This window comes from Pyrus communis, chromosome 15 (genome assembly GCF_041283825.1).
Source record: "Pyrus communis isolate YQ-2024b chromosome 15, ASM4128382v1, whole genome shotgun sequence".
Taxonomy (NCBI): domain Eukaryota; kingdom Viridiplantae; phylum Streptophyta; class Magnoliopsida; order Rosales; family Rosaceae; genus Pyrus; species Pyrus communis.
In genome coordinates, this window is record NC_142579.1 from 9,601,822 (window position 1) to 9,624,000 (window position 22,179).

The 22,179-nt window shown below is 36.5% G+C and overlaps 1 protein-coding gene across 17 annotated transcripts in view; it reads left to right on the top strand.

The window, feature by feature from the left end:
- Positions 1-4,302: 4,302 nt before the first annotated feature.
- The window catches only part of LOC137745310 (ARM repeat superfamily protein), a 28,271-nt gene continuing 10,394 nt past the window's right edge, over positions 4,303-22,179 (top strand). The window contains exons 1-30 of one of the 17 annotated variants that reach the window (XR_015956234.1): positions 4,327-4,653; positions 4,829-5,029; positions 5,111-5,292; positions 5,621-5,741; positions 6,645-6,866; positions 7,018-7,234; positions 7,325-7,470; positions 7,550-7,707; positions 7,799-7,948; positions 8,025-8,073; positions 9,042-9,230; positions 10,613-10,792; positions 11,926-12,065; positions 12,633-12,759; positions 13,211-13,351; positions 13,540-13,608; positions 15,232-15,401; positions 16,544-16,661; positions 17,227-17,361; positions 17,440-17,636; positions 17,740-17,887; positions 17,979-18,092; positions 18,232-18,318; positions 18,430-18,864; positions 18,959-19,026; positions 19,110-19,161; positions 19,385-19,474; positions 20,063-20,134; positions 20,759-20,941; positions 21,492-21,663. Coding sequence is in view for 11 of the 17 variants with exons in the window: in XM_088685165.1 (XP_088541291.1) it covers positions 4,558-4,653; positions 4,829-5,029; positions 5,111-5,292; positions 5,621-5,741; positions 6,645-6,866; positions 7,018-7,234; positions 7,325-7,470; positions 7,550-7,707; positions 7,799-7,948; positions 8,025-8,073; positions 9,042-9,230; positions 10,613-10,792; positions 11,926-12,065; positions 12,633-12,759; positions 13,211-13,351; positions 13,540-13,608; positions 15,232-15,401; positions 16,541-16,661; positions 17,227-17,361; positions 17,440-17,636; positions 17,740-17,887; positions 17,979-18,092; positions 18,232-18,318; positions 18,409-18,864; positions 18,959-19,026; positions 19,110-19,161; positions 19,385-19,474; positions 20,060-20,134; positions 20,759-20,803 (4,146 nt within the window). In the remaining 6 variants the exon portion in view is untranslated. Of the gene's footprint in view, positions 4,654-4,828; positions 5,030-5,110; positions 5,293-5,620; positions 5,742-6,644; positions 6,867-7,017; positions 7,235-7,324; positions 7,471-7,549; positions 7,708-7,798; positions 7,949-8,024; positions 8,074-9,041; positions 9,231-10,612; positions 10,793-11,925; positions 12,066-12,632; positions 12,760-13,210; positions 13,352-13,539; positions 13,609-15,231; positions 15,402-16,540; positions 16,662-17,226; positions 17,362-17,439; positions 17,637-17,739; positions 17,888-17,978; positions 18,093-18,231; positions 18,319-18,408; positions 18,865-18,958; positions 19,027-19,109; positions 19,162-19,384; positions 19,475-20,047; positions 20,135-20,758; positions 21,066-21,491; positions 21,926-22,179 lie in introns of those variants that run through there. The other 16 variants (XR_015956232.1, XR_015956233.1, XM_088685169.1 and 13 more) reach the window with 16 other exon arrangements.

The window sequence follows — 22,179 nt, forward strand, 5'->3', positions numbered from 1 at the left end:
ATCGCGTAAGTGCTAGGGCAATAACCTTTTTGCAAATGAACTCTATAATCATTCTAAGAAGAATCATAACTTGTGGTCTTTACAGTCTCATTGGTATCAATGCTTTGTCTTTGTTTTATGTTGTGTAGGGTTCCTTGTAGAAAATAAAGGTGGTCTTATTTTGATAAAGTAACAATCCAAGAACATTTGTTTATATTTTTGCGTGGTTGATGTTTTGACAGAAAATATGGTCTTGATGACTACACTGTTGACTTCAATAGGCATGATTTGACACTTCATAGGAATGATCGCTACCTGAATGAGCCTGCTCTAGATACTATGAAGAGAATGAAGGTAAATACTGGTCGGGGTTTATAAATGTTGCATAAGCCTAGTGCAATTTATGGTGGGACTTATATGTTGAATAAGCCTGAGTGCAAGGTAATCCTTACACATTTTTCTTGGTTTTAACATTCTTTCATTTTGCATTAGTTTGTGTCCTGTCTAGACACTGAGTTTGATGCATAATGCCAGGTAGAGTTCAACAAGGAAGGGAAAGTTATCGGTGTCACATCTGAAGGAGAAATTGCTAAGTGCAAAAAAGTTGTTTGTGATCCTTCTTACTTGCCTAACAAGGTAAACCTTTTTTAGTAAAGTATTTAAAGGTCATGGGACGTTAATATTAGTTTGAACCAATAACTTGTTGGTGGATATTTATTCTTCCCGAGTTATCCCTTTGTTTATTTTTACTGTTTCATAGAACCATGTCTTTCATATATGGTTTAACCAAATTTCTTGAAATGTTTAAATAGGTTCTTGACCTCAATGTGGACCTAAGAGTTGCTAGTGCTGTAGAAGAATGAATAGCAAAGCTGCATGTGGTGCTTAAAGTGAATTGTGCTTTGTTCCAAGTACATTGAGCTGCTTAAGTTACCTTACCCTTATCCTTATACCGTGGAGGATTATATGAGTTATCACTCATTTTTAATCATAGACTTGATATGTTATATATTGTCTGTGGATGCAAATTTCTGCCTCCTTCTTTTTGGACAAAATTGCACCTATAAAACAATTAACACCTTAGCATCAAGACCAAGAGCCTCACGCGCCCACGATGAATGGGGAGGGACTTTGGCCGAAGAACCTCCGATGCCAAAGTTATAATTTAGAGAGAAGTGTTTAGACAGTTTTTGGAGTTTTGCAAGAGTGTGGACCTAGGTTTTTAGAGAAAAGTGGGTAATATTTATAAAGCATGGCCGGTCCTCTTTTGGAGAAAGAGTGGCCGGCCCTTTATGTATATTTTGGGTGTTATTTGGTGATTTAATTAGCAATTAATACATTAATTAGGAATAAATATATTAATTGGATAATTAACATAATAAAAGGAATGTTTTTAGGAGGTTATGTAATTTATGTGGAATATTTTGTAAGTTATGGAATGATGGCTTTGTAGAGAATATGGAATGCGGAAGGATGAAATAATTTTGAATTTGTTACCTTCTTTAGTCACTTTTGACTTGGTTGAGGGATGATTGCCTGCTGCTCACGTGTAGAAATCCTAGTATGCCTCAAGGGTATTTTTGTCATCTTTTATCTAAAAGTCCACGTGTCACCTTGTGATTATTTTTGGTTCCACAAATGCCCCCATACTTGTTGGGCTACTCGCAGGAAAGGGTAGTAGGTGTAGAGATCTTCTTGCTTTAGGAAACTTAAGACTGCTTCCTATTTTGATGTAGATTCTCTCTTTAATAAGAAATTAGATTCTTTTAGGAAAGGGAAATAAATTTCTCTCAAAGCCTATTTAAGTCCACTTTAAGTGGGTTATTAAATCAACTTTGGAGATCAATTTATTCTACCCTGCAAGAGAAAGGGAGCTAAAGGATATTTGTTCCCCATCCCCTAACAATCTTCTACACTTGCCCGTGCAAAGGATCGTCTTTTGCTGCTTTCTTCGTCTTCTCCGTGCTGCACTGAGGTAAGAAAAAATTAATTTTTCTTGTCTTCTCCTTGGATAGTGTTGTCGCAGGACAGCTGTCCAGGTGGTGTGGCACGTCGACTGGCAGGGGCTAGGAGTCGGCTCGGCATAGGCCGATGATGTGTTATGGTAGGGACCACTGCTTGGGTTGTTTGGCTTGGTTAGAGCCAAGGATAGCTTGTGCAGTTGGGGCCGCGGATTGAGGCGCTGAGGCGCATTGTTAGGCGAGTCGCATGGCTCATGTCTTCTGGTTTCTTGGACCTGATGGGGGCTAGACCGACGATTGAGAAAGATGAGGAGGTCGAGGGCCTCATGGGCTGGTGGAATGCTGGGCATGCAAGCCTTCTGCCTACTGGTCTGAGAGAGAAAAAATGAGGAAAAAGCCAATATGGGTTGAGTTCCCCTGCTGAGTACCGTGAATAACATTGGTTGCTTAGTTCTCTTCACCGGGATAAATGTGGGTTGCTCTCTCTCGAGAAGGTAAAGAGGATCAAGGCGGATACTTTGGCTCGTCTGATTTCTATCGTGGAGCCTACTGTGAATGAAGGTGGAAAGAAAAGATCTTCCCCGTCTGCTCAAGAAATACTGGTTAAGAAAAAACTGAAGATTTCCTCTGCTGCTCATAAGGGTCCACCTGCTGTCGAGAGGCCTATGATTGACATGACTTTTTCTAATAGGAAGAAAAATAAGGCTGCTAGATCTGAGCCTGTGGCGGCTGCTATGTCGAGAATGGCTAATTTGATTGTTGATAGTATTACTCAGTGTAGAGGTCTTGTCATGCCCCCAGTGCCAAAGTTTGTGCCAAGACGTCCGTTGGGAGTTAAGTCCGGTTCTCATTCAAAAAGGCTTGCTATTATGAAGAGCGATAAAGTGGACTCTGCTGCTAAAGTGACACTTTTGCTGAAGAACCTTCGATGCCAAAGTTAGAATTTAGAGAGAAAAGTCTTTAGAGAGTTTTTTGAGTTTTGCAAGAGTGTGGACCTAGGTTTTTAGAGAAAAATGGGTAATATTTATAGGGCATGGCCGGTCCTCTTTGGAGAAAGAGTGGTCGGCCTTTATGTATATTTTGGGTGTTATTTGGTGATTTAATTAGCAATTAATATATTGATTAGGAATAAATATATTAATTGGCTAATTAACACAATAAAAGGAATATTTTTAGGAGGTTATGTAATTTATGTGGAATATTTTGTAAGTTATGGAATGATTGCTTTGTAGAGAATATGGAATGAGGAAGGATGAAATAATTTTGAATTTGTTACCTTCTTTAGACGCTTTTGGCTTGGTTGAGGGATGATTGCCCGCTGCTCGCGCGTAAGAATCTCAGTACGTCTCAAGGGTATTTTTGTCCTCTTTTATCCAAAAATCGACGTGTTGCCTTGTGATTATTTTTGGCTCTACATTGTCATTTAAATGTACTTCAAGTTTCAAATGTCGTTTCAAATGAAAACTACATGTCTAGATTTCAGACATGCCATTGTGTTGGTTCAATGTATTTTCAGGTTGCGAGTATGTGTGGAAGCATGTAAACAAAATGATAACTTGTCAGAGAACTATTTATTTCAAGTAATGATGTGTAGGGTGGATTCATTTCTAATTGGTTTGGTTTTTTGCCTCGCATCAATTTTCGTTCTACTCAAATACCTTTAACTTTAATCTACAACTTTAAACCAAAGGTGAATAATTAAGAAAAACGTCTTGATTCCTGTCGATTGTTGGGAGAATACTTTGTTATATTCATGTTTGGAACAATACTACTCTTGAATCATGTATGTTTCTTTCGTTGGCAAGAAAATTTGGTTTTTGTATTTTTATTGAGTCTCACTCTCATCCAATATTATTAATTTTAATAATATCTTTAATAAAAAATAATTAAAATAGAACGATAATGTAGTCCTAGTATGAGCAAACATCAAACTGGTGACCGTACTGTTTTCATTGTCCTGCTTCTTAGTCTGACACTGCACCAAATGTTTCACTAAGTTAGTCCAGCTTAATCTAGTTTAAGCCAGTCCATCTTAGTCCCTACAGTTAGTGTAGTCTGAGATAGTTCGGTGCAACAAACACACCCTTAGGGCTTGTTTTATGATTTAGATGATGTAAATATTGAAAAAGACAAGGGGCATTTTTGTCTTAAAATTTTATAATTTTCTGTTCTATGTGGTGGAACGAGTTCGTTTCAGGAGGAAAGTGGAGCGGAAATTTAATCAAGATTCGTTCCATGGGACAGTGCGTCCCAAAGAATTTGACGCAACAAACATGCGGTGCGTTCCGTCTTATCCCACGTGCCAAACAGTAACTTAAACCCCAAAAGCTAACCATTTTTTTTTCGGCTGGTAAATATCCCCAGCCCAAATTCCCATACCACTCCCACAACAAGGCGCGTTCTGTCAACGCGCACCAAAGGCGGGAGCCTCTCAGCAATTAGCCCTCCCCACTCTCTCAAATCTCCGAAGTCCACTTTCTTGTCACACTCGTGAAGCTCTCGTCCTCCCTCGAGGCCCGCAATCACGGTTTACGCCGTCGATCGAATGTCCGCCCGCTGCACCACCGCCAAAACCGTCCTCCGCTGAGTTAGGGTTTCTATCCGATTCACTGCCCCAATGGCCGAGTCCGCGCTGCAACTCGTCTCGGAAATCGGCACCCACCTCCGCCGCCAAACGCGCCCAAACAAGGACTTCATCGTCAAATCTCTCCGAGTGAGCAATTTTTTATGTTCGAATCGTTTTTATAATTTTATGTTTGAAATGGAATTGTGGGTTTTTGTTTAATGTGGACTTTTGTGTTTTGAGTTAGTTCATTTCGTCGGGGTAGTGATTTCAGTTGATCTTTGCGGTTTTGCTTGTTTTGTAATTTGTATGCTTCGATTTGCAGCAAGCTGCAAGTGCTTTGTCGCAGTTAGAACAGGCTTCTTCGGCTGAAGCTTGTAAGAAGTTGGAGCCCCTGAGAGAAGCTATTGTGCATGGCTTGCTTCAGCATAGGGATAAGGACGTCAGGCTTCTTGTGGCCATCTGTGTAACTGAAATGTTTCGGGCTATGGCACCCGAACCCCCTTTTGCGGACAAATATCTAAGGGTATGTGTGTGTGTTTGACCATGTTTGATTACACTGTGTACTCATCATTTGAAAGACGCTTACACTCCTATTTTGTTTCAGAACATTTTTAAACTCATTATCAGCACGTTCGTCGAGCTAGCTGATATGGAGAGTCCGCTCTTTTCGAGGAGGGCCAAAATAGTAGAGACTGTCGCGCGATGTAAATGTTGTGTGATCATGTTGGATGTTGACTGCAATGATCTAGTTCTCGAAATGTTCAATGTCTTCTTCTCCGTTGTGAGGTAACGATCCTTCGTTCCTAGTATTTGACTTTCCATTCTACTCTTTTATGTTTTGGGCTCTCCGTAATTGCTAATTCTGGAGGAATCAACGCTTATCCTGTTACATTCTACGACTATATATCCACTTTCGTGGAATAAAGAAAAGTTATAAATGACTGCAACTTAGATGGCTAGAACATGCTCTACTTTTATGTTTTACCAAGTTAAGTATCTGAGATTATAGTGTCTCTGAGTTGATTAAGAGCAATTTGTTATGTTTTAATGTATTGAAAGTTTGGGCTTAACTATGATGACATCAATAATAATGGCTTGCATTTTCCCCCTGTAGGCAACATCATCAGCAGAGTTTGATGAATGATATTTTGTCTATAATGGTTCATATACTAAACGAGGAAGCTTCTCAGCCACTTTTGGATGTGGTTCTACGAAATCTTGTGAAGGAGGCAAAGGCAAGTGTTAGATAGTGTGTGCTTCAAATGTTTGTAGAAACATTTCTTTGTATGATAAACTAGTTCTACATGTTTTTGATATCAAAATAGTGTTCACCAATGTTAAGTAGAGCGGTTGGCAAACCAATGCTTGTTATAATATGAGCTTTTTCCGATGCATGTTTATTTATTTTCACTGATACGAGGTAGCATGTGGGATTGTGTTAGCATGGCCTTTAAAATGTTGCATCCACTTATCATAGTCTGGTTGTTGGTGCTAGGGAAAATGCCCTATGCATTGCTTTCTGGTCAAATATGTGATATTACTTTTGTTCTGTGGTAAAAGCTGAAAAAGGTAGCATGTAAACATGGAGTGATTGCTAAAGTAGTAAATGATGGAAGCAGGTTATTTAATAGAGGATAAAACTTCTGAGTGTATATGGGGCTTGTACATTCATTGGGTTGGACCTTATTATCGTTGAACTATTAGACGCATTAGACTAAGATCTTATGGAGTTGGAATCTGTTTCTTCCTGTACTAGTTGCTTGTGAGATCATGGATTAATCATTTTTAATTTGGGTCTCCAACCTGAAAGAAAAAATGAGTATCAACTACTGGTGAATGTGTGATTTTGTATACTGTTTGGAATGCTTCTGGTTACATTTCTGGACAAAAATAGGTGTTTTAACTAAGGAATTTGTAATGAAATTGGGCGTTTTCAAGTCTGCCACCCAAACAAAAGTAAATTGCAATGAAAATTCCCATTTTTCATGTAAATTGTTTTACATTGTAAATTAGTTTTACTACAAATTATCTTTTGGTGAAATAAATGGAGTAGCGCTTCTTATCTGCTAATGCCCGATATCAATATTTAGCTTAATTAACTCAGAAGTAGTGTTTTTTTCTTATATTTTGTTTCACAGGATGCAGATTCTGCTTCTTCTCAGCTTGCAGTTTCTGTGATCCAAACATGCGCAGACAAACTTGAGTCCTTTGTTTGTGGGTTTCTGACATCTTGTATTTTGGATGGAGATGCTGATGGGAGTGAGCTCAAGGAATTTTACCATGAAATCATTTTTAAAATTTTTGGGTGTGCTCCTCAGATGCTTCTTGCTGTCATGCCAAATTTGACTCAAGAGTTACTGGTATGTCTTCTTGTTTTAATTCATTTTAGATTGATTTAATCATTTCATCTCCTGGCATAGGCCTCGATTTCTCTTTAAGTTCCTTTTATGCTCATTACCTCACCAATCATTAAATATCACTTGACTCTGATTTTTTTTTTCTTTTCTATAGACTGATCAGGTTGATGTCCGACTAAAAGCCGTTAATTTAATTGGAAAACTTTTCACACTGCCTGATCACCATATTGCACAAAGGTATCATGACCTCTTTGTTGAGTTTTTGAAAAGATTTTCAGATAAATCTGCGGATGTTAGAGTTAGTGCTCTGCAATGTGCTAAAGTTTGCTACATGACCAACCCCTCTGGGGCAGAATCACAAGAAATTCTCCGTAAGTTACGAAACATTTTCTATTTCCTATACGAGTTATGGTTGTGTAATTCTCGGAATCTTAGTTTTACTTGTTTGTTGCTCTAAACAGCTGCCCTTGAAAGTCGGCTACTAGATTTTGATGATAGGGTGAGAACACAGGCAGTGATTGTTGCCTGTGATCTTGCCATGTCTAATATGAGATGCTTTCCTCCCAAAATAATATCTCAGACCACTGAAAGACTTAGGGATAAGAAGGTATTTCTATAACAAATAGTTTTGGTTCGCCAGGTTACACTTGCTGTCTTGTATTGATAATTGGTTGCATTATTTGCAGATACCCGTTAGAAAGAAAGCTTTGCAGAAGTTGATGGAAGTATATCGAGATTATTGTAACAAATGCTTTAAAGGCTCTATGACAATCAGTGACCACTTTGAACAGATTCCTTGTAAAATATTGATGCTATGCTTTGATAAAGATTGTATGGATTTCAGGTTTGTTTTCTCACATGTTATAGCTTTTTAGAATAAAGTCAATGCTGTACAATGTTGTATTTGACTCTCATTCCTTATTTTTTTACTTCAGGTCCCAAAATATGGAGCTTGTTCTTGCAGAAGATCTATTTCCAGCTGGTCTTTCAGTTCATGAAATTACAAGGCACTGGATCCACTTGTTTTCTCTTTTCACCCCACTTCATATAAAGGCTTTGAACTCTATTTTATCCCAGAAACAAAGGTATTTATCACTAACTTGCTCTTGCTGTGGTTAAGGTGAATGTCCTCTTTCTTTACAATGTACAAATGTTCTGTAGGTTGCAAAGTGAGATGCAAACTTATTTAGCCAATCGAAAGAAAGAGAAGGTACAGTAATTGAATCTCGTGCTTGCTAAACATGACTTGTATATAGCTAGTGAATATATTTTGCACTATCCATTATCGAGATGCCGTGTGGTCCTTGAACTAATTTATGTGAGTTTTTGGAAAAGCATGCTTAATTAATATTTTCAACTGTTAGTTTCTGGACAATTTTAGTTTGTGAACACTATTATGAATTTACAGTATATTTAAGGTCCTTTATGTGAATAGAGATTGCTTGAGGCCGGATGCTTATTAAAATTCAAAAGTAAACAAATCTTGGTATTGAAACATGTTCTTACGAAGCTATTGAATGTATATAGTTGTTATGCTGGTGATAAAAGCAATTGCTTCCCTCTATGAGTATTCCATTTGGAAGAATTTTTTTTCTCCGCATTTTCTTGTTTAGACGTAATTTTGTGTATTTTTAGTACTGAATATTTGTCCTAGTGCTCAAACAAGTATCAGAGCGTGGTAACTGTTGCATTTCAATGAATTTGTTCAGACTTCTTCTAGAGGCCTAAAATGTGGCTTATCATTATCGTGAAATTTTTTTTCCCCGGAAGAATCAATAACTAGTGGATGTTATGCTTCCTTTGAGATAAATTACTGCACCAAATTTTCCAAGCTTTCAGCATACATCACTGTGCATGTGACTAATGCTATGTAATAGACTTTGTGAATATTCCTTATAATTTTCAGCTGATCAGAAATTTATTTAGTGTGCTCTATGCTTTGTTAATATTTCATTTTCTTAAATTTATTACTCATTGAAGAAAGTTGTATGGCCCCACTTAAATTTACTACTCATTAATTGGATGACCCCACTTAGTGGGATAAGGCTTTGTTGTTGTTGTTGTTGAAGAAAGTTGTATAAGTTTCCTGGTGTATACAGGCAATGAATGGCAGCTTTTCACGTCTTGGCTACACTTTAATAGTTTTGAATAATTGAAGCAATTAACTTGATGTTGCAGGGGAGTAATTCAGAAGAGATGCAGATAAGATATAAAGTTCAGTTCTCAAAAATGGCAGTCTCCTTTGCAGACCCTTCAAGAGCAGAAGAGTGCTTTGAAAAATTTAACCAAATGAAAGATAATAACATTTTTAATTCACTGGCTCTGTTATTGGATGACCTGAAATTTAAAGAAGCCCGTGCAAGCAGAGTGCGTTTATTTAACCTTTACTTTTAATTAAATGATCCCATGAATGCCCTTCTTCCTCTTTGAGCCACTTCCGCACGTGCATGATTGTTGGGAACAAGCATGTACTTATTTGTGTGCATACAGTACTTTGTTTGTATGGAAACCACATATATGACTTTGTTGCAAATATATATATATATATATATATATATATATATTGGTATGTATATAGGCAGATAAACAGATCAGTGGCTAACAATTAATAATCTGATTTCTCATGTCCAATGCAGTAAACATAGATTTCTAAGCTAATTATTTCTTTTTGTGTATCCGTAGCTCATTAATTTTGAATCTGGTTGACTTACATTGCAAAGGTAACATGCATGTTTTCTCTTATAAACATTGTATGATTTCATTGCTCAAAATAGGTAAAGAAATTAATTCCTAATAAAGGTTCTTTATGGCATTTGTTGTCTATCTCAGTTGGATTTTCTTGATTGAAGACTGTCTGAATCACTGAATTGGTTAGTCAATATACATTTAAAACCAGAGCTTTAGGTTCAATGAAACTTGCCTTTTAATTGTAAGTGTTTCATGATATATGGGGAGGGCAAAAACGTGTATTCCCTTTTCACTCGTTAATTAAATAGTAAAATATAAGATCTTAGAAAATGTGTGATTGGATGAAGCAAAACAGTTGAATAGGCATATTCTGTCTTATATTGGTAATTTTTTGTGGAGTTGGGGTAAATTGTAAACAGTGCTTGTCATTTATAAGGCATGAAACTTTAAAATCTGAATCATGTTGTGACGAGGCAGGTCAAGGTTTATGTAGATGATTCCAGTTCTGAGATAAGGCTTAATTGCTTTTTTTGTTTAATAATGTAAATATAGTAATGTGGAGTCATCCAAAACTTCTCGGAAACCCAGAAACACATTATCTAATTCTCTGGTGATTGCCACAATTACACGAAGACCACTTGTGCTATACACAATTTGCACTTATAATTTGTAGAGGTTCTCTTAATTGAGCTTTCACCAGTATGAGGACTGACATGCCCCTGGGGTTGAGATGAAGCATTTGAATGGATGTTAAAAGGATTAGGCCCATGAAAAGTCTTGGGGTGAATAAAGTTAGGTCAAGCGAGGTCAACTTTTTGTTTGCTTGAATAGATAGTTTGACTCCTTGCATTTTATTGGAGTTGTTTTATAATGTGGGCAGGCAAGTTGCATTTCAGTTTGGTTAATTATGAGGTGGTGTCAAACAATGGTCTCCTTTTTTATTGGTGATTTTTCTTTTGTATGATTAAGATACCTGATAGTAACAAAATTATAATTTACTTTTCTCTGTTTTTTTCTTCATTAAAAATTGTGTTGTCTACTTATTCATTTCTTATTTTCAGGACAAATTTCTGAATATGATTGGCGGGAAACATCAGAATTTTGAGTTTTTACGAACGCTTTCCTCAAAATGCTCTTACAATATATTCAGTGCAGCGCATGTTCGCTGTATTCTAGATGATCTATCCGGTAACAGTCCTGGAAAGAGAAACTTGGAGGCTTCTTCTGTCAGACTTCTGCTGGTAAGAAGGTTTTTTTCTTTCTGTTTTGCATAGTGGATCTAAATAATACTTTCCCTCAGCAGAAGCGTAAAAATTTTGAATGTGAACAAAGTTAGATTAATTTCATGTGCTCAAAAAGACAAAGCTAACCATACGAGAGAAAGACCATGAAGGGTTCGTGTGCACTTACAATTGGCAAACACAAAACACAACTTTAGTGTGTAAACTTGAGCATTGGCCATGATTACCGTTGTTGTGGTTGACAAGCAACAATATGGAAAGCACATATAGCATGGTTCAATTTATGGACTGAACTGAATTGTACGATTTACAAGTGTCAGGTCTTAGAATGAGTTTATAGGACGGCAATAAGGCCGGCGATGCTGAATGGCACGGAATATTGGGCGGTGAAGCATCAACACATACATAAAATGGGTGTAGCGGAGATGAGGATGCTTCGTTGGATGTGTGGGCACACGAGAAAGGATAAGATTAGGAATGAGGATATCAAAGGTAAAGTAGGAGTAGCCGAAATTGAAGGAAGATGAGAGAAAATCGGTTATGGTGGTTTGGACATGTGCAAAGAAGGTCTACTGACGCTCCGGTTAGAAGATGCAACTACGGGACAGAGGTCCAGGGCCGAAGGGGTAGAGGAAGACCGAGGAAAACTTTGGAAGAGACTCTAAGAAAAGACTTAAGAGTACTAGGATTCATATAGCCGACCCCACTTAGTGGGAAAAGGCTTTGTTGTTGTTGTTGTTGTAATGCTGTCGTTTGGTAGTATGTTGTTTAACTTATATTGGCATTGGTAGTATCAGTATGTTGCCTTTTCGTTTAACTTATATTGGCCTAAATTGGTTTCTTGCATTTCTGTTGGGATAAAGCTTGAGAGATTAGGTTAGCTTTCCATAAGCAGATGAGATATTATATAATTTTTTTAATTTTTTAATTTTTTTTAATTTTTTTTTTAGCGTATATAGTATATTAGCATTTGCCTTCTCTTAATGAGTTCAACCTTGTATCTATGTTTTATATAATATAAGACTAGGAGTAAAACAAGTTTGGATGTGTGAGCAAGTACTATCTAAGTATCTTGGGGAATATTTTTGTCTCTTCATTGATTGAAATTGTCTTTTAATTGTCTTCTGGTTCAGTCAATCACCAGCTTTTTCCCAACTCTCTTAAGAGGTTCAGAAGTGCAACTTCAGAAGTTATTAAAGGAGATGGACCCAATTAATGATAAGTTGATTGAAGTGTTAGCCAAAGCAGGCCCTCACATATTTGTTAAACTCAGGTAATTTCTGCAGTCTTTCTGATTCTTGTACATTTTGAGCAGGATGGAGTTTTATGTTCCAATGGAGACTGTATTGTGAAGGATGTCCTTTTTTTATTTTTTCATATCTTATTTCTGATGTTAATTTGTTCTGTCATTCAAGTTTGGATGTTTCTTCTTTGTCAGAACTGTTTTTGTTAAATAAATATTAAAAAGAGCTTGTGCATGGTGCACACAATCCATGAAAATTATAAAAGAGCTCAAATCAATGATTTTTATTCTGTAACATGTGCATGGATTCTGAAAGTCAAGTCTCCCAATTTTTCTAATGGATGTGATTAACTATTCCTTACACATGCAGCGGTAAATGGTTAAGATACCCCAAACTTTAATATGCATATTATGCTATTTGTGCTTCTAACCTTTGGTATTTGCTTACACATGGACTATTTCTTTTGGCAACAGTTAAATGAGAAAGATTGTCCTTCCTCTCCATTCCTTTTGTTAAATATTAAGCCTTTTGAAATCTAAACCTGTTTTATCCAAATGTTTTGAGAGTGGCTTCAACTTTTTCTTCTTTTGTTGAAGTGAAATCTACCCCTTTCTGAAGAGGGTTTGTCTGGAGGGGACTCGCGTTCAGTCAAAATATGCTGTTTCAGCAATTGCTGCTTTAGCTGATCATTCAAAGCAATTGATTTTCCAAGATCTATGTAAGGTATGCTTAGCTTGATTTTTAGCGTTTTAGGTTTGTTTATCCTTACTTATGGTTATGTATCTTTCAGCCTCACACATACTATGTTCTATAGATAGTCATATTTATATTTTTAATACACTTTATGGTGTTCATTTGCCTCCTAATAAGTAGTTAACTGTATTGCGTTACCATTTTTTTATATCCATGTGTGTGTGCATGTGCGTGTGTGTACTGTATGCATTTTCATTCTATTTATAGTCTTATCATTGTTTAAGTTCACCCTCATATGGGACCCAAATCTGCCACTGGGTTATATATGGATGTATTAGTGAGACGCAATATTTGTTTGCTGTACATCTGAATAACCCTAAGAATTTCGGAATTGTCATATTTTACAATGTCATAACTTGCATGTATTCTCAAATAATGCTGAGTTATCCGTACTGAATCAACTTTTGTTCAATATGTCTAGGAACTTGTGGATTCTCTACTAGTTGGGCAGAACATACCAACAGTGTTACAGTCCTTGGGGTGTCTTGCACAGCATTCTGTTTCAACATTCCAAAGCCAAGTTGGAGAGATCACCCATTATATATATCAAAAAATATTCCAAGTAATTCACATCAACTGTGAGATAAATATGAACACTTTCTTTGAACTTTGGCATGCCAGAATGTAGTTGGTTTTGAATATAGATATTTTATTTTCCCTAAACAAGGGTCGCAAATGTTGTAGAATATTTATTTGCTTCAAGTACTTGTTGAAAATTGTGAGTATAATACGTTAACTTCTTCCGTGTAGGTGAACTCTTCAGATTTTATAGACTCCTGTGATGATGCGTCTGGGTCTAGTGATTCTTGCAAATTAAAGGTACGTTCTGGATGGAAACATTTTTTCACTTGTATTAGTATTTTTGTTCATCTGTGAATGGTGTTTACCATCAAAGTTTGGATTTTCTGTCTAGTGTACAGGGAAGATGTGCCTATTTTACCTTCTTGAATCCTGCTAATATACTGTACCATTGAAAAGCACGTTATACATGAATTGATTTCAGTGTTTTAAAAGACACACCTCGGGGCATGCCTAGGCGGCCTTAGAGGCGCTGGTTTTTGGGGGGGGGGGGGGGAAGGGCAGCAATTTCACCTGTGTTTTCGGGGAGTAGGGCAGAAACTCGCCTAGGCTTTGTTAGGGCGTGCCTAGGCGGCCGAGGTGTGCCTGAGGCGTTGACTGCCCGTTCCCAGTACCCTTAAGTGATCCAAATTCTTGCTTGAAATTTGAAATTTTCTGAAAACCTCTGCTCTGGTGTGTTGCAGTGGCGTCTTCATGAAGAAGACGACCACGCTAGGAAGAAGGGTATTTTATTATTTCTAAAGACTTGGACCAAAACGACGCCGTTTTGGCAGTCTTTTAATTTATTTTAAAATGGCTTGGCCCAAAACGACGTTGTTTTGGCCAAGTCTAATTTTTTATTTATTTTTCATAATCACAGTAGGTCCATTCTTCTTCCCTACCCAATACCCGATTTTCTCTGCTATATTTCACCACCCAATACCCGATTCTCTCTGCTTTCACCCAATTCCTCAAACCCTAAATTCTCAATCCCAATCCCATATTTCAATTTTACTCCAATCTCATGCCTCAATTTGTTTCAAGTTCTCCACACCACCACAATTTGTTTCAAAATTCAAGTTTTTTAGTATTCTAATCTCAATTTGATCTTGATTGCTTGTTTGATTGTTGATTAATTGTTTTACGAAGTAATATACTATATTATATCATTATTATTATATATATACATATATATTGTATATATTAAAAAATTTAGGTCCCATGAGGCGAAGCCTCAGCCTCACGCCTAGGCGGGGCTATCCATGGAACGCCTCGCCTGCGCGGAGCCTTTTAATACATTGATTAATTTGCAATGCTATATGCTTAAAAAAATCAATTAATGTGAGAGAACAAATATTCTATGCAGTGAAGGCTAGAAAAGTTTTTGGTCATGGCTTTTTGTATTAGAAAAAACTTGAGTTCAGTTGAGCTGTGAGTGGGATTTGATGAAACAGTTGACAATTCAGTGAAATTGAGTTGCGCTCCAAGAAAAATTTCCTTCTTTTTTATACGAATTAATCAATATAAATTTTTGCTGAAATGTTACCGTACAATGAAAGAGGAGAAAGTATGTCATTACACCATTTAGTTACTAAAAGCTTTGGTTTACAGATTGGATACTTTTTATTTTGGTTAAAATCTTTGGCACTGTTATAGTTTGCACGAATTCTGATAGGTAGCCTGTATGTATTAGTTAGGTTAATGAATTAGAAGTGTTGTTACGGGCTCATGTGAAAGAAGTGCTCTGTCTATGCAAGGATCAACCCACCAAAGGGTCCAAAATCACCAAAGATGATTATAAAACTTTGAGAATTACTGTATAGAAATTGTTCATTTCTTACAGATATTTCCATGGTTCCTCTGGTTTAATCATTTATTTTGCAGATATATGGCCTGAAAACACTTGTCAAGAGCTTCTTGCCACACAGGGGAACTCACACCAAACAGCAAATTAATGAGCTTGAGGACAACACCAAACGGCTAATTGATGAGCTCTGGGACATTTTGTCAACAATGCTGCAAAAGGGAGAAACTGCTGAGGGTATCACCTCATGGTATGATTTCAGACTCCTTGAAATAGAAAATTTATAAGTCTATGAGGTCACCTCATCCTTAACTTTTATATGGGATTAATTCTTCATTATGGTTCAAGCCAAATTAAAGAAGGTAAAACTGACTAAATCATTTAATTATTTATATCTCTGCTTTGCGCTGAGTTTTCTTTTTTACTTCTAGCTTATACTTGACGTGCTTTGATATTATCTCAGCTTTTGACTAGAATCCCTATGGTGTTTGAATGAATCAATTAAAAATGTGGTTTTGTTTTCATAAGAATGAGTGGTTAAGTTTACTGTTACTTTTTTTTACCCAGTCTTATGTTAATTTGGGAGGAAGGGTACTTTAGAAACTGACGAAATTTTGTAGATTCACGTTCAGAGATGAGATTCTTAACTATTTGTGTAGCCTTTTGCTGTGAGTTTGTGATTGTTGTTCATTATGCTGAATGGCAATAATGAGCCAACAAACAACTGAATAAAAAGGCTACAATTTTAAGGGCCCGTTTGGTATCCTATTAAAAAAAAATTCATCATTCTCGTAACCTTTTTTAAAAACATCTCTTAAGAACAATTTTCCTTAAGACTCAAAAGCTCCTTTGGTATGGGATTCAAAATTGTTTTAAAATCTAACAATTATAAAAAAAACCTCATCTTACAGTGGAGTCGATAACAACAACTGGACATGGAAATCCAGAGAGAGAGAGAGAGAGAGAGAAAGCATCGGATGAGAGGGGGAAAAAGAGGAGAGAGAGGTTCGGATGAGAGGGGGAGAGGAGAGAGAAATAAGAAAGTGTCGGAGGAGAGAGAAAGATAGGAAAGAGAAAAGATGTGCACATAAAATATTCGGAGACAGAGAAAGCATTGGACATGAGTTTAAAAACTCTAAAAACTAACTTTTGATGTTTTCAACTAGGCAAATTTTTAAGTTGGTTTTGAGTCTTTAAGTTTTAAAAATCGTCTTACCAAACAAGTACTCAAGACCTAAAATTTGAGGTGTTTTAGAGTTTAAAAAGTCTTTTTCAACCTTTAGTTGTGCTTTTAAAATCTTTATGTTCATTGAATTATGTTATACTTTTTACTTGCATATCAAAAGTATTTTTGGACACCACTCATTTGGTTTCACTTGTTCTGTAAAGCAGTGAAAGTGATAAGGCTTGTATTAAATTAGCTGCTGCAAAGTCTGTTCTCCGGCTTGCTCGAAGATGGGATTTCCATATTTCTCCAGAGATCTTTCACTTCACAATTTTAATGGCAAAGGTATTTCTGATTGGTTCTCATTTATGTATCCTAGTGTTGCCCTTCATTTTTCTCGGTTACCTGTTCTCTTGCTTATTAAAGTTTGTAACTTGAAATGGGAGTAACGTTCACTTTTGGAGCACAGTCGTTTGTATGTTTCACTCATGTGGACTCCTTGTTACAGCTTCATTTTTTCCTGTAAAACTAATGAAAACATATTCCTCAATCCTGATGGAATTTGAGATTCTGGTCCCTGCAGCTCATAATTAGTTATAGCTAAAGTATAAATGCATCTGTCGCTAACTTAATAATATTCACCGAGTCTTCCAGTGAGTTGTTCCATTCATAGATTGATTGACAAATGGTAAAAGAAATGCACTTGATAAAATTTATAAAAGATAAATATTAGATGAATAGATGTGTTTTGTATCTGATATCAATCACCAGTTAATGCTTAGTCCAGTTAGTTGTTTGCATCCCTTCCTGTTTATATACTCTTCAGTTTCTTCAAATTTTATTTCATTGGCACTCCTGAATTGCCACTTATTTATATTTTCATGTTCATTTTTTTCCTCACACATTTCAGGATGATTCTCCATTGGTGAGAAGATCATTTCTTGATAAAACTCACAAATTACTGAAGGAGCATGTTATACCTAGCAGATATGCATGTGCTTTCGCAATGGCCACTTCAGATTGCCTCAAGGATCTGCAGGATGATGTATGCTAAATGTCATATATCTATGAGTTATTTCTGTAGACTTGATCAATGAGTGTATGCTGATACCGTTTATTTTAGTCGTTAAAATATATTGCAGAATTTGTCAAGGATTACAGTAGAGAAGCTCAAGTGCGTCAAATCTCTGGAGTCCAAGAAGGATTAAACACTGATTTTCCAGCATACATAGTGGTGTTCTTGATCCATATTCTTGCTCATGATACTGGCTTCCCACCTGAAGACTGTCAAGATGAAAAAGCATATGCTCAGTTTTGCGGGTATATAAATATATCCGGTTAACTTAATCACATTGGAGATTGCCTAGTACTGAATATGAATGCAGCTATGGTAACAAACTTTGGATTATGTTTCTCTTTGCAGTCCACTGTTAGCTTTATTGCAGGCTTTAGTCAATGCTAGTAATGCTGATGGGGCTCTGGATGTTGCCAAGGATTCTGTCTTGTATTTGATTTGCATTTTTCGTGCAATTAAGAGAGCTGAGGATGCTATAGACACTGAATTAACCGGCGTAAGAGTTTTCCCTTCAGAAGATCCTTCTCCTATCTCACCTTATGTTTATGTTTTATAATTGAGGAAAGGAGGTTTTTCTTATGATGCAGAAGCTGCATATTCTGGCAGAAATTGGGCATTCTTTTGTGACGTTAACAAATCATAATGGCCTCTCCTTATTACATGCTCCTGGGAAAATATTTCTACCATCATCCTTATATAAAGTAAGTATCTCGTATAAAAGTGATGAGCAATTTTTAATAAGATTTGGTATTCTGTTCTTTATCTTTTGGCTGGAAGAAATTTAAATTTCTAGTTAAAAGTTCCACATCATTTTACGTTTTGATTATTTGTTCTCTGCAGTCCAATTCAAGATGCCTCACTCAATCATGTTTTGATGAGTACTTTTTCAAAAGAGTAGTTGACATATTTAAATCAAATATCTCTTTGGTATGTATCTCCAATGTTTCTTTACAGCTTTAGTTATATTGCCCCCATGATTGTCTTAATGGTATTTTCTTCCTATTACCATCTTGTTAGAAATCTTTATTCGCATTTCAGCCTGCCAGTGCTCTTCCTAGACGTGGGCGTAAATGTCAAGAGGATATCACACAATCTGGTGTTGTCAAGGAGAGCAAACATATCGTAACATCTTCCAAGATAGTTAATTTGTGCAATGATGGGGCAGCTGAACCCCGAAAGACTGTGAAACAAGGCACCAGTACAGGAGGATGTAGAAGAAAACGAGATCTCTCTCCAAGTGATTCTGATAATGGTTACCAGAATGGTTTATCTAAAAAATCTGAGATTACTTTGGAAAAAGAAATACTTTCATCTTGTGATTCTGTGGCTACAGTCGGTGGATCAAATGCCACTGTCCAGAATATTAAAAAAAATACCATTCCATTGATGGGAAATTTTAATGTGAAAAGAAGCATTAATGTGGAACATTCCAATGACCCCAGATCAAATCTAAAGGGTCCTTGCAGCTTAAAGGTAAGAATAAGCTCTCTCTGAGAATGCCCTTGAAGTTGTATTGCATTTTTGACATTACGGTGTCCTGAGAAATATTTTATAATTACTTATGTAGGAAATTAGTAAGAAGGCTGAGGCATTGATTGGGCAAAGAATCAAATTTGTGTCTCCTGTAGATAAATGGTGAGCATCTCCCCAATCTAGGAGATGATTTTTCAGCATCGTTGTAGCCCTTCTTTATAACAATATTTGTTTTTGTTTTCCAGTTTTTATTCAGGTACAGTGGATGGTTATAATGCTCAAAACAATACATACAAGGTGAATAAACATGACTATATTTTTTTAGTTCCATTTTTAAACAACTATTTCGATCATTCAGTAAATTATGTGGAAAGTTTTTAGAGAATAATATGCATTGCCTTTATTTCATCTTTAAAGTATTGTAAATTTGTAAGCTGGATTCATTGTGTATTTATCAAAGCCATCGCCATGCTGCTTGATCTGAATTATTGTGATTAATTTCCCATTTTTTCATTGGCAGATCACATGTGATAGTAGCGGGGATGTTCAATTAGTATGCTTGGAAAGTGAAAGCTGGGAAACTATAAGTGATGGTTCACGGGAGGAAAGGGTAAAAGTGAAATACCATGAATGTTTTATTAGCTTGCAAATGTTAACTTAAGTTTAAGTTGTTTGACATTTACTGTTCGTTAAAAAGGTGGCTATACTGTCCCCTAGGAAGGGGGACACCAAGGCCCCATCAAACAAAAAGTGTCTATATTGTTGAAAGCTTAAGTGGACTTGAATGAAATTCCATTTCTGTCTCCATATAGTTAGTTTTAGTCAAAAACTAGATCTGTATCACCACACCCAGTCTGATGCAACACTGATAGTGGGTAACAATCTACATTGTTTCTTTAAAGGATGTGTGCTTATACGATGCAAGCTTGAAATGGATTTATGTTCTACGTGCATTATATACTTATGTACTATGGTTATATATTTTAGCTGGTTTCATATTTACTTGATGCATCATTCATTAAAGTTTCCAATGCATGCTTGAAGTCTGGAACCACCCAGGAGTAAATGCCATTTGACAACATTCAACTATAGCATGAAAGTTATTGTGCCTTTTTGTGTGCTCATGAATTGTGGTAATTTGAGTTTGTTGTACTGTTCCAATGATTTTATGCTTACTCTGTAGTTTTGGATGTAGCAGAAACGAAAGCTGGGGAAAAAAGCTTTTGTGGACACCTCGGCATCAGAAGTTACTGATGCAAATGAGGATGCTGTAAGGCTTGCATTTTATTTTTCGGTATTATCATTTCATTTTGCTCTTATGTTTTGACATGTCAGGTCGAATAATTGCCTTGCATGGAGCTTTGTCTCTTTATTTCTTCGATATTTATATAGATAATGCAACTCCCGAGTCAAATTCTCCCGATAAATGTCAAGAACTATATTCTCTTTTACTTTATACTGTTTGGGAACAATAAACTCCAAGTGAATTACATAGCCTAAAAAGAATCGTATTTTCTTCCCATATTTGTGAAACTGTTACAAGCTAAGATCTTCATCTAAATGTCTTCCATAATTCTTCAGTAAGTGTTTCTCTGACTTCTACTGGAGAGTGAAACACCTTGATTTTCTTTCCTGTCCTATTTAATAAATATTGAATCCAAACAACAAACTGTATAGGCACAGCGTTGAATCATTGGCTTTGATCATAGGCTTTTAGTAAATTCACATGAGCGTCTACACGTTTTGCACAATTTGATTCATCAATCTAGGAAGACGGAAATTCCAAAATTGCTTACAAAACTGCCAGCCCAAGAAGACGTTGTCCCTTGCATGTTTGTGTTTAACATATCCCTGGTTACTTATTTCACTGTTTCTGTTTGCTTACTCTTTTCAGGTGGCTAGAAGAACTAGACGACAAAAGAAACTAAATGAGCTATGATTCTATTTTATTTTGAGTTATACTGCTGCACTTCGGTGCTTGAAAACAGCAACATCTCGAACTTAAAATTCAGACTAGTTGAGAGGTCGGGGGCAGACCACGCCAAGGTCATTCCAGAGTTTGCACCCTTTGCCTTCTGTAAGTTATCACTCTAGATGTCAGTGTTGTATATATTCTTCCTTGACAAGCAAGCAACATCAGAATAGTTTGTATGCGTAAATATACGAGTCCTCTGCTAATGAAATTTTGCAGTACGTAGAAATGAGTATGTGTTCTTCTAGTATAAGGAGAATCTTAGAAAATGTTCGTGTCATTTTATTAACGAGCAAGAAAATGCCATCGGATTGAAAGGCCATTGTAGACAGAGTTCATGCATGATTCGCCTGTATGAAGCCTCATATTCAGCCAGCGGTTTCTCGTTTGTAATTTCTTAGCTCAATAATTTAAAGTTCCGGTTGTTAGTGCGTAGATAAGAAGTGTAGAACTACAATGTCTTACTTGGTAACCCGTCACCCGTAAGACAGTATAATTTGAAGCATCTCGCGGAGCTGAAGCTGTTTTATTTCAATGACTGGTGAAATTTGAGCATTTGAAATCCCTAGGTTAAGCAACAATCTAGTAGTCAGTCATCCGCATGTAGAAGCCGTGTTTCTTGTCAAACTGTTAATTTTTCTCTGAATATCTGAAGGCACGCCATGGTTGATCACCGTGAAGAATCCCCAGGTCCTGCAAGGCCTCCTCTATCTTAGCAGCAAGCTCTTCCACAACCTTATGGTTTGAACCGGCCCACCTTTCCCGGATGGTTATCGGAGAGAGATCGATCAACGGGATTCCTTCGCCTTCGGTGATTACGTTTGTAGGCCTGTATTCCTCTGATGTATAGAATGTATGATGGATTGACTTCATCCATTGTTAAGAAGCTACTTATCCTGGCTAGGCACAGGTGCCATGGCATTTATAGTTGCATGAGGGCTTCATTTGATTGCTAATCCTACACTAATTATGTGTTAGTGTCATTAGGATTTAATTAATTATCGGGGTTGTGCCAGTAGCATTTGATATTTACATGAATGATGGATGGTAGTCACACAATCTGACCCAGCTTTCACTGGTTTTCCCTCCCCTTGTATTTAAACGTTTACGATTAAGCCATATTAACATCTTATATTGATTTTTTATAGAGAGCTAGAGTAAAAATTGTGAGAGGAGGGGGAAGAGAATAAGAGGGGAGAGAATTGTACTCCAAAAATTTCAAACCAAAGTGAATTTCATCGAAATTCTGCAACTTTGAATATTTGGCTCATTATTTTAAATTTTATATCCATTCTTATTCATTTAACAATAACCAGTTTGACGAATATCCATAAATCTTCTAT